The sequence below is a fragment of the Tauraco erythrolophus genome, chromosome 6 (genome assembly GCF_009769465.1).
Source record: "Tauraco erythrolophus isolate bTauEry1 chromosome 6, bTauEry1.pri, whole genome shotgun sequence".
Lineage (NCBI taxonomy): Eukaryota > Metazoa > Chordata > Aves > Musophagiformes > Musophagidae > Tauraco > Tauraco erythrolophus.
In genome coordinates this window covers 65,007,301-65,023,927 of record NC_141470.1, presented here as the reverse complement: position 1 = coordinate 65,023,927, position 16,627 = coordinate 65,007,301, and the positions used below count along the sequence as shown (strand labels likewise).

Below are 16,627 nucleotides of genomic sequence, written 5' to 3'. Positions count from 1 at the left end.
GTTTTGCACTTTATTATCCATGCATACTTACACCCAAGTAGAGATTGCCATGCAAGCAGAATCCAAGGCTGGAATAAAAGGGTACAGTTTACTTTCTGGGCCTTTCTTATGTCAGTAGAGATTGGATCCAAAGGTGTTGGAGAGCTATATGAACTTGCAGTTTTACAGGAACTTTGACTTGGAGGGGTATTCTTCTAGTAAAGCATCCTGTTGGGTTTTTGAGATGGGATGTGGAATCAACTTCATTTTAACTTTGAAAAAGGCTGTACAGATTAATGTGTACATGTTCACGGTGCGTGCTGACATCTGACCAATTCATGCACTGGATGCAGCCTGATCTTGCCTGTTGCTGAAATGATGGAATTTTGGCTCGCTCTATCAGGTTCCCTGGTCCCTTTGGTATCAGCATCTCCTGGTGAGGTGAGAACAGGTGTCCCACAGCATACTTGTAAAGAGCAGGGAAGCCAGATGCAGGCTGGTGGGGCATCACAGCGTCGGTGGCAGTGAAGCCTGGTGTACCCTGTGTGGCAGAGCTGGGAAGAAGACCTGACAGACCAGTCCTGCAGGCTTCATTAGGGAGCCCGGTTTACACAAGACAGTACTCAGGTGGTTACACGGCAATCATATGCCAGCCTGACTTCAGCCATCAACAGAACATGACTATGGTTCTTAGCTAAGTATTTCCATAATGTGTGTCTCTACAAGTTATAATTAGAGCCAAGCCTACCCCTAGCTAATTGCAAGCTTGCTTAGAAGTAGAGTTTATATAAAACTTTTAAAACTTTATATGGGGAAGATATACATCCACAGGCATAATAGGAATGACGCCTCATTTTCAAAATGAAATTTTCAGGCTTTGGTGTCAGTTTCTCCCTCCCTTTACAGTTTTGTACAGGCTTTTTTGTTGCATCCTCATCCAAAGTTTTTGCCAGAAATATTGCCTAAGTTTCACCAACATCAAGCCAGCAATTTTTGAGTTTTCTTCTGAGCATTTCACTCTCACTGCTGAGAGAATAAACCAGATGTTAAGATGTCTTTGAGCTTTGTGTTTGGAGAAGACTAATAAATGATACTTAGATCTCTCATAAAAAATAGATAAGGAGTCTTGAAAGGGGTGAAACTTCTTGTTGAACACATCACTACAAGGTCTACATAAATAATGATCCATGGATAGAGGCTTGCTATGTGTTTGCTTGGTGCTGCACTTGTACGTCTTGAATTTGGTCTCTTAGAATCATAGAACGGCTTGGGTTGGAAGGAACCTTAAAGATCATCCAGTTCCAACCCCTCTTCCAGGGGCAGGGACACCTCCCACTAGATCAGGTTGCTCAAAGCCTCATCCATCCTGGCCTTGAACACTTCCAGAGATAGGACATCCATAACTTCTCTGGGCAGCCTGTTCCAGTGTTTCACCACCCTCAGAATGAAGGAATTAAGCAACACTGACAGCATAACCCCCTTAGACCCTGAAGCAGCAATACAGGCTGTGAGTATGACACACGGTTGTGAGGTGGGCTGGTGTGGCTGTGGGTCTAACGTGGCATTACCCGCATCCGAGTGGTTGTTGCAAGCACCGTGCCGGCCAGGGCCACTCTCTGGGATGACTCTGGGTAACTGTATGGCAAAGGCAAGGCCAGATGATACTGACCTGGTCACCGCTGCCCTTCCGTGGTGTTCTGTTTGGATTTTCTCATTTATTTACTGTCTTCCATTCCCTGCTTCCAAGTGTTGCTCTCTCAGGAGCAAATGGTCTCAGAAAAGGAAAGGGAATACAAGGGAGCCTGTGGCTCTTGACAGCTTTAGTACAAGGGCATGCTCACGTATCCTCCATCACCACTGCTCTTTGGGAAGAAAAAAGTGGGGTGCATAACACTCATGTATGACTAAGGAAAGTAAACTCAAGAGATAACTCCTGCAGCTGATCAGTTCCCTCTCCTTGCTTCTGTCTAGCCATTTTTGAATTTGGTATTTAGTTTGATTTTTCAGGTCAGATCAGATTTAGGTCAGTTGTGATGGATTTTTTCCAAATCCAGTTCCCTCGATTCCTACTGTAAACGCTTACCAGATGACACAATGTGAAGCTGGAACAGACTTGAGCTGTGTGATGACCGAATAAAATCTCAGTGGGAACCACTTCCACGTTCCTGAGATCGGTTTCTCATGTAATAAATTCTGTATCCAAAATTGTATCAAATACTTTTCTGACGAGTGAGGTTTTTTTTTCTAACGGACAAATCCCAGCAGAGCTATTTATAAGAAGCTTTTCTCTTGTGTTTGCACTCACATGCCTGTTACTCAGACCTACACTGAAGAGCAAATATAAATAAAAACTTCTCCATGTCCTTGCCAGTGCTTTTGGACCCACCCTGTCTTGTCTGGTCTGATATCCTTCAGTACATTTCTTTGCTATTCTTCTGTTGGTAAGAGTTGCCATAGGAAACCACCATTAAAGACGCCTCCCTGAAGGACTAATCTGGATTTATTTGATGACACCTTCTCTTTGCAGACCATTTGACTGCTTTGTTCTGCCTGATCCTCTCCGGTCCATGAGGAGTGGGGACAAGTGATCCAAGCAAGTGCCGTGCTCGTGCCAAGTGCCACACTATATGCTACCACGTGAAACTTTGTGTGACAGAGAGTAGTTGAGGGGGCGAGTGCCTGGGCAGTTCGTGGACGTGTCCTTTGGCTTGGGAGGAGGATGCTGGTCCGTTTCTTGAACGCAAATCCAGGAACAGGAAAAGCTGCTTGAGTTGGGTTTTTTTAAGGCTTAAATTCAGAGCTGCGTTCTTTCACCGTTAGTTCCCAGAATGTCCAGAACTTCTTACTAGACCAACCTACAGCTGCTTCTCCTCTTGCAGCCTCTTCATTGATGTCCTGATGTGGTAAAGGGAAGCCTTGACACCAGATTTCCGTGAGTTGTGTCCTGGCTTACGTATCACTACATGTCAGTCTCTTCTGCATTAAATCAGACAGATGAGACCTGGGCATTGGTTTTGAAAAGTCCTGGTGTACCTGAAGCACAGGGGAGAGCGGGTTCTTCCACATGTGTCTCCTCAGTGACTGCTAAAGCCACATTAAATCATCGTTCTGCCATTCGGCTGCTTGATTAGATGTTCTGTGCATACCTCAAAATATGTGATGTTTTAAAGCTAGATTTGCTATTTAAATAAGAGGTTTGCCTTAATTGGCTGTTATAAATTACAAGCAAGAAGGAATGATTTATTGCTTATAATTAGAAATGAGTTACGAAGGGGAATGTTGGTAATCATAAAATAAAGCTTGGAATACATTGATTTCCACATGGCTGGCAGTGAAATTGCTCTTTAATGTACAATAGACCAGACACAAGAAAAAAAAAAAAATCTTTGTCGCCCATCTTTATTCCTTAATGGATTACTTGTATGAATCTACAGCTACCTGAATTTTGGAATATTAGTTTCGGCTGCATAATCGGATGAGAGAAACTTAATTTGCACAGTGGTGTATGCGATCAGAGGTGGTGGAAGAGGTGAGTTAGTATTTTGCCTAGCGTGATTTTTGTCCTTGTAATGTCAATGGGGAAGATCTAACGATAAACCTGGCATCACCTTTGGGTATAACAGTCTCAGTGGATTGTTCTCAGAGACTGCAGGTTACTAAGATGTTTTTCTTTTCATCTTTTGCTTCATTAAATGTTTTTGTGAGGTTGAGATTGATCAAAACACCTGTCCAAAAGCAAATATCTGTAATCCTCCTTGCTTGAGTCTGGAAAAATATATTTGCACCAGAAATAGAGACAGCAGTGCTACCGCTGAGAACTTTTCAATAGCATAATCTTTCTGTTCAGGTGATAATGTGTTCATTTAACTTTTAAAGTTTCATTTCTGTTACTGTAGTTCCAAGCGTGATTTTGAAATTATTTATACTTGCCTTATCTGCTAATAATGGTGGTTTCTGCCATCCAAAACAGATGCATTCTGCACTGTTACCATTTGAAAGACCGTGCTACAAGATAGTTAGACCTACTTGAATTGCGACCACATGAGTTGTCTCACGCCCATGTTTTAAAAGTGACACTGTCATTAGACTTGCTTAACTGAGGCCATCATGATTACTCATTTACCTTCATTAAAATGCTTCATAGCTTCCTTATTTTAAGTAGCTTTTCCCAGCAAGGTGCAGATTTGCCTTGCTGCTTTCATTTCATCTGAAAAATTTCCGTAGTGAAACGAATAGTGTATTTTCAACTTGTATTTTGACCTGTGGAGGGATGAGCTCATCAGTATCTTTATTGACAAACCCAGGAAGAAGGTGTGTCGACCAGAAGTATTAGATCAGTCAGCCTTTCTTGTCCTGGAGCAATTGTAATTTCCCATGGTCTGCAGCAATTTCCTTTAGCAGCAGATATGTGCAGAGATTGTTTTGGATCTGCTGCAGTAGCTTAATTTCATTTGGTCCCAATAAGGTGGCCTTAGATTTCATTCTTTTCATTTTTGCTGTTGAAAATCTTTTGGTTTAGTCAGTGGAAAGAACAGCAAGTTGCTATTTTACTACATCTAATTGAGGAACGAGTGCTGCAGCAATGCAGAAAAATATTGCCTGCTCTGAGTTTGGTTATTGAAGATAGATATCATGGCCTCTGCCCCTCTCTGAAAATCCTGAAATAGGAGTTTAGTTCATGAGACATTAGCAAAGTTCCTGCTTTTCAGAAGCATGTTGGTGACTGATGTACGTGCTTAGTTCCTCGCTGATAAATATATCCTTTAGTGAATGGTAGATGTTCTTTTTTTTGCCAGTTTTCTCCTGTGAGCTTTGGTCCCTGGATGCTTTAGCCTGGGCATTTGCTAGAAGAGGCCAATCTCATTAGCGCTGAAAATGTTCTCAGTGCTGCGTTGTCTGATGCTGTGCTGATGAAAGTGAAGCTCCTCTGATCCAGCATGAAAGAGGACTGAATGGGAATCAGAAGTGGGAACAATTTCTCATTTCCCTCTAGTTTTTGTTGTCACTTCAGCTTTGCTTTTTTGCTGCTTGAAATGGCTCTTTCTGTGGCGTTGCTTGTTTGGAAACAGGAGGAGAACGTTGGCTGTGTTGGGGTAGTCAGTGAAGTTCACATGGGCACGCTGGAGCAGAGTTAGTGGCTCAAGCACTGCTCAATGCATTCTTGTCTTGCTGCCCAGGTGTCTGGTGGTATCTAGCAGGGTTCAGACCCTGCCTGCTTCTCCATTGGTCACATTCGTGCAGCCCGCATTGCCGGGATCAGCCAGCTCCGAGGGACCTCACTATGCATGAGCTGAGCTCTTTGCAGTGTGGATGTGCCCTTCAGTTGGTGTCTTTTGGTCGTTGGTTGGGGTCCCTGCAGCTCCATCACTGGGGACAGTGATTCAGGGGAACTCCCTGGAGCTTTCAGGCTGATGGAGAGCTGGGCTGGGTGAAGGGCTGGTCAGCCTGCCTCGCATTCAGGCACACACAGTTTCAAGGTGTGAGCATCAGAGGCGCTTTGTCGTTTTGCAGAGCGTGGTGTTGTCCGTGGTTGTATCTGGACTTCTTCTGGTGTGCCATGGTGCACCCTTACGCCTCAGCCCTGTCCTCAAGGCGTCAGGCAGCCAGCCGTTCATTGCTGTGGCAGCCAGCCACAGTTTTCCTGCCTCAGTTTCCTCTCTAGGGAGGGGAATGGCTCACGTGAGCACCCGGCGCTCAGCCAGAAGCAGATGCAGAAGACAGTGGGACGCACAGCTGGATGTGCAAACCCCAAAGTGCTCGGGGGTCACGGTCGCAATTGCAGTCTCTGTTTCGCCCTCTGGAAAAGAGCCGTGGTCCGAGGCTGGGAGCATCACCCCTTTGTCCCGACCTAATGGCAGGACGGTGGGTTGGTGTCCCCTGATGCTGTTGCGTTTCCAACAAGAGCATTAAATCCTCACAGAAAGGTAATTCCCGGCTTTCCGGTAAGGATAACATTGACGGTACCTAATTAAAGGGCACTTTTAGCCGGGGTAAACATTTATATTAATTTCCTTCTCACACAGATGTCTGGTAAACTGACCTCCCGAGGCCTCCGCAACCATCTGGCCTCAGGTGGGAGGAGGATCTCAGCCAGCGTGGAGAACCTGACTGGTCTCTCGCCAAATTGTTTCTCAATAGCTTTTTCCATCACGGGAGTGGCATACGTATGAAAGGCTTGTGGTATGGATATATAGGTTTTATGGGCATTTCTCTTAGATGACCTGCATAATTAATTACACTGCGGGCTCGTGGCCGCGGGCTCTGTTGTATCTCTGCTTTCCATCACGTATTCTGGGATCATCCACGTATAAAATCAGTATGGGCAGTAAGCAGCAATAAGATGTTCCCTACTTGGGTGGATTAAATTAAAATTCAGTAGAGAAACAAGAGCTTTGGGTGAGTTTCCAAATTACTGGCAGGATTGCACCGAGGAGATTGTTAAGGTGCCGTAAACCTTTTTGGGGGGCGAACGGCCTGATGCAAGTTTGGTGGTTTGGTTGCGTCACGGTGCTTTTTCTGTTTCGTGTACTGTGCTGTGTAATCTTTTGTTATTAAATAATAAGCAAAATAAAAACAGTTGTTTTTCACAGCCAGCTTGTTTTTCGGAGAATTCGCTCACTTTGAAAGTTGAATCTGTGTGATCTCCAGCCCTGTCAGGAGCTATTATGTTGAATCTTCTTTTAAATTGTTAAGCTGGAGGACAACCCTAGTTGTTATCATGCACATCTCGACGGAGAGCGGAGCCGATCCGGCAGGGAGCAGCCTCTGATGCCGTGTACCATGCTATTAGTTTTTGTCGCGAATGTGTCGAGATTATCTGCTTCCAGTGTCACGTGTGTTGGCTGACATGAGCGTTTCTAGATCTGCATAATTTTTGAAGTAGTTTGCAATGTGGATATAACACTTGGGGCTGTGTGAAAATTTTTTTTTTTTTTTGGCCTTTTACGGATCACATTGCTGTTCAGAAAGTCGCTTGTTTTATTACTCCCTCCCACAAGGTACTGTATTAATTTGCAAAAGTTCATAACGAAGTGCCCCAAACTAGAAATCGTCGTAAATAGCGAGCAGCTACTGAAACACTCGGGAAAGCCAGGAGCCCCGGCCCCATTGCTTTCCAGTTGCAACATCACGTTTTAAACAGAGGCTGTTGTTGCTCTGACGTATATGGGATCGTATCTTAATGCGGGATATTATTGTTATTTATGGAACTTAACAACCCTGAATTCAATCTGGACTTTGATGGACAGGATTTTTCACGTGTAGCGTATATGTGCATGTGAGTCCCTTGGTAGCCTTTTACAGATGAGGTTGAGTCACGCACGTTAGAAGTTGGATAAGATACTTCAGTTACTTGTTTTTTTCAAACTGCTTTTTTGATCATTAATACTCAAACTTATCCCAGCCTCAAAAGCAGTCGTGCTCTTCAACGAAGACACTTTTTTCTGCTCTCTGTGGTGCAGCCAGACAGCAGAAGGAGCCTGTATCTGTAGCCATGGCAGCCAGTAATTTATTGCTCCATATGGCTGGTGTGGCAGCAGCTGCTCTGGTTTAAGGAGGTCAGGGCATTGGGGCATTTAAGAAACAAAACAAAACCCCACTATAAAACCTTCCTAAATAGTTTCGTACAGTTCTAGTCAGGTTCTCCATAGTCATAAGGAGAGCCAAGGAAGAGAAATTAACTTCTTTTTTTATATATTTGTAACTTCTTATAGAAGTTACATAATTTTAATCAAAGACATTACGGGGGGGGGGAGGGGGGGAAGGATAAGTTTTTGTCTCTCTCTGCAATGGTTTTACCTTTTTTTCAGTTTTCTTTGGTAGTGTTTGTAGGTAGCACACAGTACCGAGGCGTGGGGAGCTGGTCTGTTCAGCCCCGACAGCGAGTGAGCCCTTCAGATCTGCACTGCAGCAGGTACCCAGCAGCCCGAGCAGGAGCAGAATCCCACCCGCTCCTTTTGGAGGCATTGATATTATGCTGAGAGAGAAACTGTGTTGCCCAAGTTGAACAGCAGCACTATATTTCTAGTAATGAAGTGAAAATGTATGCTTTGTGGGTAATTATCACGGAACAGAAATACAGCTTTAATTTCAGTTTGGGTGTGAGAATCACTTGCTGCTGAAAAATGGTATAGAAGGGCTTTTGGATTTAGCACTGAAGTTTGCAAGTAGGCTTTTCATAAACGTGAGTCTTTTTATTTTCATTAGGGGACCATTCTAATTAAAATGAAACTGGAATGTTTACTCTCTGCTTCCTATAGCTGTGATTGTTTTCTTCACTGTGTGAGCACATGTATAATTTGCTCTAAAAGAAATGTCAGCAGTTTCTGATTACCTTGTGAGTCTTACTCAACAGCTTGATTTTAATTGGGGAGAGGAAAGATTTCAGGGTGCTACAGGGAGGTCTGATGTCTTTTGGTAGCAGGAGGAAATAGGTGCTATCTTTGGTACAATGTTAATTACAATAATCACTACTACTGGCTTAAAATAAAGGTCCTTCATTTCTTACCCTTGTTGGGTTTTTTCAGTCATGTCAATGAAATACAACCTGTTTGGTAATCAGCATCCTTCAGCTGCATAACCTTCTGACATTGCCACATTTGTGTGTTTGTAAGCATCTAAACAGGGTGACTTTTGGAAAACAGTGATTGACAGTAGATAGGTAGTCTCCAATTTTAGGAAATAAGGAAGAAATGTTTTATGAGGGTGGTGAAACTCTGGAACTGGTTGCCCAGAGAGGTGGTGGATGCCCCATCCCTGGAAACGTTCAAGGTCAGGCTGGATGGGGCTCTGTGCAACCTGATCTGGTGGAAGACGTCCCTGCTTATGGCAGGGAAGTTGAACTAGATGACCTTTAAAGGTCCCTTCCAACCCAGACTATTCTATGATTCTAAGATTCTGTGAAAACTCGTGCTGTTCAGGTTAGATGAAGGAAAGAGAAGGCCAAGTGCGTAGGGAGGAGTGTGTCCATGCCTTCAGATGCATACTCTCTAAGCCCAGAAGTCCACTAGGATGTGTAAGTAGTAGATTGTTTATGTGGGTCGAGAGTATCTCTTTCTCAAAATTTTTGGTAATTATGAAATATGACAAGAAGTATCTGTAGAAGAATAATGTGTTCTGTTTCAGTGGTACAGCTCCTGAAGCATTCCCGTGGCTTCTTCTTGGTTAGGTCTGCTCACTGTAAGGAGGCACCTTGGACTGCCTTGGTTGCCAAAATACCTTTCGGGTCTTGCAAAGCATTTCAGAGATGACCAGTTTCTGAATCTTTTTGGAGCTTACCCAATATCTTGTATTTTAATACAGTCTTCTCCATTAGAGATAATGATCTGAGTCTCCCCTGTTCATCATCTGGGATTTTATCTCCCCTTGCTGATTATTTGAAATAAATAAATAAGTAGGAAAACAACCAGTATCTGTGTGTTAACAGGGATGAATGACTAATAGAAAAATGAGAAGAAAGATACTGCTTATCATAAAAGACTGTATCTCTGGAGACATAAATTGGTATTCATTAAGTTGTTTGCCTGGACTTAGTTAAAAGATGTACTTGAGGAGCTGTCTGAGCAGTGTTTCAGTAGAAAGCAAGTCATCCTCTTTGTGACGAGGTACATCGAGATGAGGAGGAGAGACCAGAAAGCAGCGCTAAATGATGGATTGAGAACAGCCTTCATGACAGTAAGGAGACAACAGGCTATGAAATGTTTTTCAGAATGAACAATATTTAACACTTAGCTGTAAATTAATACTGATCCATCTTTTCTCCCCACATATGCAGGTCTTTTTCATATCTGATGCAGAGTTTTTAAGAACGTTTATGTTCAATTTCTGTCATTTTTCATTGAAGGCATGCAGGATCCTCTTGGTTTTGATGATGATTTCTCTAGTTGGAGGTTAGAATTTCACCTGTGATTATTATGATATCCTGCCTGTATAATCTTACTGGTATCCTCAGTGTATCATCAAATACTGGGGAGTAGTTGCAGAATGGTGCTGGGTAATTCAGAGCGTGGCTTATTTTTGCCAGGTCCGCATTCTTCCAAAAAGTCAGTTGAGTCTTTCGACTGTTGTAATATGTGACAAAACCACCTATTTCAAAGACCTTTGGGCTGAGCTGGGGCTGCAGATTGAGATGAGATTTTGCTAATGTGCTTGTTGACAGGCATCTTTTCTTACTGTCCTGAACTGAGGCAGATGCTTACAAGGGAATGTGTGTATTAATTGTTGTGGAGTTGCTCTTTATCTTACATCTTTAAAGAAGTAATTGCACAACGTAACACTAGCAAAGTGCTTTCACTGTTTGGAGAGTGAATACTCTGGGTCAGACTCTTGTGCGTGGTGTAATTTTTCTGATGTTCATCATTTTTTCTTTCCTTCTTTGCAGATTAAGACCCTTGATTTCAACGCAGCTTGCTAAAAAAGCTGCCACTGAAGAGGTATGTAGAGTCCAGCACTTCTCCCAGTGCAACAGTTTGAGTCTGGAAATTCCCACAAGCCTTTCCCAGCCCAGCTCTGGTTGTGTGGTAGACACAGGCAAAAGAAATGAGATTCTTGTCTCTCTGATCAGACCCGGAGCTGGTTACTGCAAAGCTGAGGTTGCCTATTTTCTAACCAAGATTTACTCTTACCATCAGTAACATTAGCAGAGCCTGATAGTGCCTGGTTAGTCATCAAAAAAGAGAAAACTCCCTGCAAGCATCTGAAAAGGTAAATATCAAACAAGTGGGTAGGAGGAGTAGGAGAGGGCAGAGCTCGTGCCTGTTTCTCAGCACTGAGACTGTCCTCGCAGAGGAGGGCGGTACAAAATGCTCCTTCTGTGCCACCAGCACTGACCCAAGGGAAGGGCTGGGCTTCTGCGGGAGACTGGTGAGGAAACACAGAGTGACAGCTTACCCTATATAGCGTGGCTGACTCTTCCGTTGGTTTGTTTGTTTAGTTTGAAAATATAACAGTGGTATAGTGCTAGTAACTGGCCACCACCAGAAACCCTCCTTGGGTGGCTTTGTGCACCTGCATCGTCTGCCAAAGGGATCATGATTTTATCAGAGTCACAGTGGTAACTGCTTGCCTTCACTATTGCTGTCACACCGTACAGAGTAGAAGTATGCATTTTGTGTATGATAAAATAACTGTCGGCTGCGTATCTGAAAATTCTGTTCCTGATATACCAAAGGGATTTGTCCTTCTTTTTTTTTCCCATGAACGTGTGACACTGACGCCTTTTTGAAAGTGAACAAGTTACCTTGGGTAGTTTAACGTGCTTTGACAATTGCCCATCCATACATAAAGCTATGTGCCAAACTCCAGTCCAGGATGTCTGGAAGTGAATTCAGGAAGTTCTATTTAAAGGTGTTGTTTGACTGCCTTATTTTTAAAATTACTAAAACCCATTGATTTTCAGAAACAGTTTGATATCCTGCCTGGGGAAATATATTTTCACTTCTTATGCTATGCTCATTAGAAAACTCTGCACATTTTTAGAAGTATAGCAGTCTGGAAGTGGACATGATAATTAGAAGAAGGTCACATTTTAATTAGCATGGTACAATTTTAAAAAATAATGACTCAATTGTAGCTCCTTTATATTCACCCACTTTTTCTGAGCAGATGGATACTTTTAAGCATATAAATTGACATATATTATGATGCTGATTCATCTCAAACTGTTGTGCCTATTTCTGCTTATACTGAAAACCTAGATGGACTCAATTCGATCACTCTAGAAGCAAAAGCAGTGGTAGGAGATATAAAATAAACTGGAGGGAAGTTCCTCTAAATAATATGATTAATTTGAGCATTAAAAAAACATGAAAACCTATATTTGAGTGATCCGAATATCTAAATACTTGATTTTCTATTAAAATTAATGGGTGTCTTTTGCCCTATTAATGAGCTATTGGAGCAAACCCTTAGGTGACTTTGAAAAACTCAGGCAGATTCTTTAGGTTGACTGTCATGGTATATGACAAGTTCAGGAACAGCTTTGATGTTTCAGTAATTAGACTATCAACTTTCTGGTGCAGGGTTTTTCTCTTATGGTGTATCTCTAATGTGCCTGGAGTTAAAGGGATTATGGGAGCTACTGCATCCCAAGTAAATACATTTATAAATAAATAAATAAAAATAGATTACAACGCCGAATCGGAACTTACTGGCAATGGAACTGGAGAAGAGGCAGCAGTATATAGTCATGTACTGAAATTTAAAACCTAAAGCACTGTAAGATTTTTCTTGTGGTAGGGACCAGAGGAGTTGAGATTTCTTGGTCTCCTTTGGCCCGTTCATTGTTAAGAGCACCTCACCACTGTCATTCCCAAGGAAGCTGTCCCAGTCTTTTCTGTTTTTCCTGGTAGGGGAGATGACTCTCAGTGCTGATAACTGCTGACTAGTGACAGGTACTGTTAGATATTCCCTTCTCAAAATTGCTTACATGGCAAAGCAGTGTTCATGGTTAATCTTTAATGTTCTTCAAGTTGCCACATGTCATTTTGGGCTCCAGGCTCTAGTGTACAAACCCCAAATAGCCCAAGCACAGAACAGAGAAAAGTGAAAAGGTGAGAAGTACCCTGTAACAAAACTGCTGGAGATAAAGCTCCTGTGATGTTTCTTCACTGGATGAGAGACGGAAGTGGAGCCCTAGGCTGAGAACACCATGGAAGTGAGAGGTCCAGAGAGACCAGAGCCTGGGCTGTGCTGGGACAGATCGTGTTGCTGGTTCCTGCCCTGTTCCCAGATCTGTCATTAGTGAACTGAAAACAATATTACCTTCTTGAAATTCACCTCTCTCTCCTTGCGGTGTTGCCCTTTCTCTCCCTCCCTGCTGTGTCCTACCTAACCTTGGAGCAGCTGGGGAGGTGCATGTACGGAACGGGTCCCGTCAGTGATCAATTCCCAAGTTAGTGTTTGGAGATCATTATTCTGATGAATTTCATAGGTAATGTTACGGGTGCTGGCATGTATCATCAACCTAGTGCTCTGCCATCCCATTAAGTGCTGTCTAAAAAGTGCTATTTGTTCCACAGCTCCTTGTGCCTCCAAATAAATCCAAACAGAGCTGTCAAAACTAATACACGTTGGGTTTTTTCTGATTTGAAGGGTACATTTTTGCTATCATTAAAGTGTCAATAACATTGTTACTGTGTAATAGGCCTGATGTGAATCGAGCATAATGAGGAAAAGGTTGTAAGTTTTCCTGCAGAGCTCTGCAGAGGAGCCTTCACTCCCAGCTTTTCTTAACTTATGGTTGCAAGAGGATCCTTGTTCTGCTGTTACTGTCTCTGGATATTTCAGTTACCTGGCAGTGAATTATGTGAAAACTGTGGGTGTTTGTGCCTGACTTTCATTCGGGCAACTTTTCACCGAGCAACTTGTATGTCCCCTGGAAGAGCTGAGCCTCTAGCCCTGGATGTGGACTTCCCTGTGTGGAAGCTGCTAACATTTTTTACAAATATTGAACAAAAGGAAGGGCTTCTGTACTGTCCCCTTTTCTTTTTTGCAGGTGACCTTTCCAAGTGCACAAGCAGAAGGCCCTGGCTTAGAAAAACCGGCAACTGTGCTAGTGGAGAGTGGCCCAGTAGCTTATAACCCTGACGAAGAGGTGGAAGAGGAAGAAATAGAAGAAGAAGATGATCACTGTATGAGCGCCTTGCAGTTAATGGGAGGAAACGGTAAGCAGGGATGCTGTCTGAATACCGTCTACTGGTGCTGTGTCTTGTTGCCGGGCTGAGGACAGACAGGGTTCCCCTGCTTGTCCCTGCCCTCTGGCAACTCATCCTGTGCAGAACTCCTGCTGCCTTTCTGGCATTGCCCGTTCCTCTGGGAAAGCCTGGAGTCACCCTTGTCTGAAACCTGACGTTCTTAGAGGCTCCTCCTGAGAAAACTTTGCATCTCAAGCTTCAGGCTAAGAGGGCTTCTCAAGAACAAACTGATATTTCGCCTTCCTCAGAATTAGGTTTATTAATGTGGATCTGAGGAATTATGGGGTCAGTAACCCCTCAATTCACAGTGCTCGGAGCTCGTTGCCTCCAGAGCCGAAATGCCCTGCTCCTGCCTTCTTCCTCAGCTGGGGCTGCAGCGATGTCCAGATTGTCCGTGAGCCCTGCGGACATGGCTGTCCAGCTCCGAACAAAACAAATCATCACAGTCTATTTCTGGGGAAAACGTTAGGAGGAAAGAGTTCTTCACCAAGTACAGAGATTGCACCGATAGCATACGGCGTGCTGTATGGTACACAGATGTGTGCTAATTTATTTGGGTTACCCAGCAAAGCCACTCGTTTAATTAGGTTTCTTTGCTGGCAGGAAAAGGCGGTATCATCTCTGCTGCGTTTTTTCCTAGCTGGACATATCCACATTTATCCTTTATTGAAAACTTCCCCTTAGAAGTTAAGCTTTGAAAATATACAAAAATATTTTTTAAATGAGAGCTGCTAATTATGGGTTGTGAAAAAGCAAGATGGGAATAAGTTTCCTACTGAAATGTTATTTACTGCAAAAGTAAATAGCTTTCGTAGACAATATGTATACATTTCACAAAAGTGTCTGTTGCTTTTAAATTGATTTCTCCACTGGAAAATAATTGCTGAACTGTAGGAAAAACAGTTTGTTGCCTGCATTTATTATTAGAATAATGTTCCCAAGAAAAGGCACCCGTGTGGGGGAGGGTGGGTCTGTGTTTATTAATAATCCCCCCCCAAAATAGAATAAAGGTCACTGAGCTTTTTTTCTTTGTAAATGTTCCTATTTTTAAACCATTCTGAGAACATTCCGCTACTCCCTGTCTGGTCTGGATAACAGCTGAAAAATCAAGAGTTTAAAAAAATATAAAAAGGAAAGGAGTATTCCCAGAATTCAAATGCAGGTGTGCAGAACAGAACAGTTATTTGTTCAGCTCAGCAGAACAAATAACTCCTTCCTAACTTCTTTCTTTATGGATGTTAGACCTGTCTGCCTGGAATAACTGCAGGAATTACAGATGGTGAACTTCACCTATTCTGCACAAATTATTATAGATTACATTTAATTCTGCTTCCGAGCATTTGCTTGACTCTGGATGAAATGTTGCACTGTATTGAATTTGGAATATAAAGGTTAACTTTACTGAATACTCATATGTAATAGTTATCTCTAGGTTTGACTTTGCGACAGAAAATATCTGTTTCACTGTGTTCAGAAGCACACAGAAGAGAGATGGGTACATGAGAAACACGCAGACATGCCTTCTGGCACACACATCACACAGTCTTTGCACTCAGCATTGTTTAAAAAACCAAAACTGGATAAAAAAATCTAGGCAAAATTTTAAGTTGTTCTTCTAGGATTGAGTAGATAGGGGAGATCTGAGTCAGATACGTTGGTCAGGATTCATTGCAAGACTCCTTTGATGTTGATGGGAACTCTGAGCTATCTCTGCACCCTTGCAGTTTCAGCTTATAAATCTATGAATAATATAAACAAGCCAGCTTTTTTCTTGGTGGCTGTGTCTAGTGAGAACTGTGCCTACTTGTAAATGTATGCTGCTCCTTATCAGCCACCATGTTCCAAATTACTTGTGACAATCCAGCTTCATCACCTTAACTTCTAAATTAAACCAAATATTTCACATATCTGTGTGCCAAGTATTCGTAAATGAGGATCCAGTGACAAGTGGGAAGAGATATTTATATATACATGCTTAGAAATAATTTTATTTCATTGAGGAAAGTACATGCAAGAACTTTTTATTTTGCCCTAAGAAAATATATGACTTTTTTTAAATGCTTGCTTAAGGAAAAGCTTACGATCTAGTTACACAGCAGGAAAACAACCTGAAAGTAGCAATACTGTTGTTGTTTCTTCCATCTGCCTGGAATATTTGCATTTTTATATGCCTTTGCCTTTGTGTGTTTCAGATTATGGCTGTGATATGGATGATGATGATGGCTATTAGTTCAATTTATTTCCAAGGGACTTGGACTGTATCTTGTTCCCAGCGAATCTTCAGTCTTCAAACTGTATGAATAATGAAAGAAGCTGTCTACGGTCAGCAAATAAAATTGAACAATCCTTACTTTTGTAAAGCGAATTTTAGGTTGGCATTGACTCTGGTCAGTTTATATTGACCCATAACCCAGCAATAAAGTTTGGGTCTGTACCTGAATTTTTTATTTTATTTTGGTGGATCGTGGTTTGAGGATGAAATTAGTGAGAGTAGTTTCCAGAGAACAGAAGAAAGAGACGATATAGCTGTGTATAAAGCACGTGTGGCTGAAAGCAACATGTATCTTATTTATGTGACTCTGCTTTTAGGCCTGCTGTTGAAAGGGAGCAGATAGAAGGACAGGGAAAAGCGAGAAGCCTGCCTGTTGATTATTCGAGTACAGTAGCATTAGTTGTCTCCAACCAACAGAATACATTTCCAACCTGTATGGTAAACGTGACCCTGGTATTGTATACAAGCTTCCTTACCCAAGCCTATCAAAAATTAGTGACAAGCTACATATTTATGGGGCAGGATCTGTTTCTCCAAAGTGAAGTAAATACTTCTTTGTATTAATCAATTTATAGATTTATAAGATATGACAATGTAAGGCAATGTTGGCAACAAAGAATCATCTTCTACTGCAAGTCCGATGCGATTTATAGGAACAAGGGAGAAGTCCTGGGTGAGGCAAGAA

At 42.4% G+C, this 16,627-nt stretch overlaps 1 protein-coding gene across 3 annotated transcripts in view; it reads left to right on the top strand.

Annotated features, from left to right (window-relative positions):
- BRF1 (BRF1 general transcription factor IIIB subunit) overlaps positions 1 to 16,356 on the top strand; it is a 178,570-nt gene extending 162,214 nt beyond the window's left edge. For all 3 annotated transcript variants that reach the window (XM_086612720.1, XM_086612721.1, XM_086612722.1), the window contains 3 exons: positions 10,358 to 10,409; positions 13,472 to 13,640; positions 15,863 to 16,356. In XM_086612720.1, coding sequence (XP_086468846.1) covers positions 10,358 to 10,409; positions 13,472 to 13,640; positions 15,863 to 15,900 — 259 coding nt within the window. In that variant the 3' untranslated portion in view covers positions 15,901 to 16,356. The remainder of the gene's footprint in view (positions 1 to 10,357; positions 10,410 to 13,471; positions 13,641 to 15,862) is intronic.
- The last annotated feature ends 271 nt before the right edge of the window (positions 16,357 to 16,627 follow it).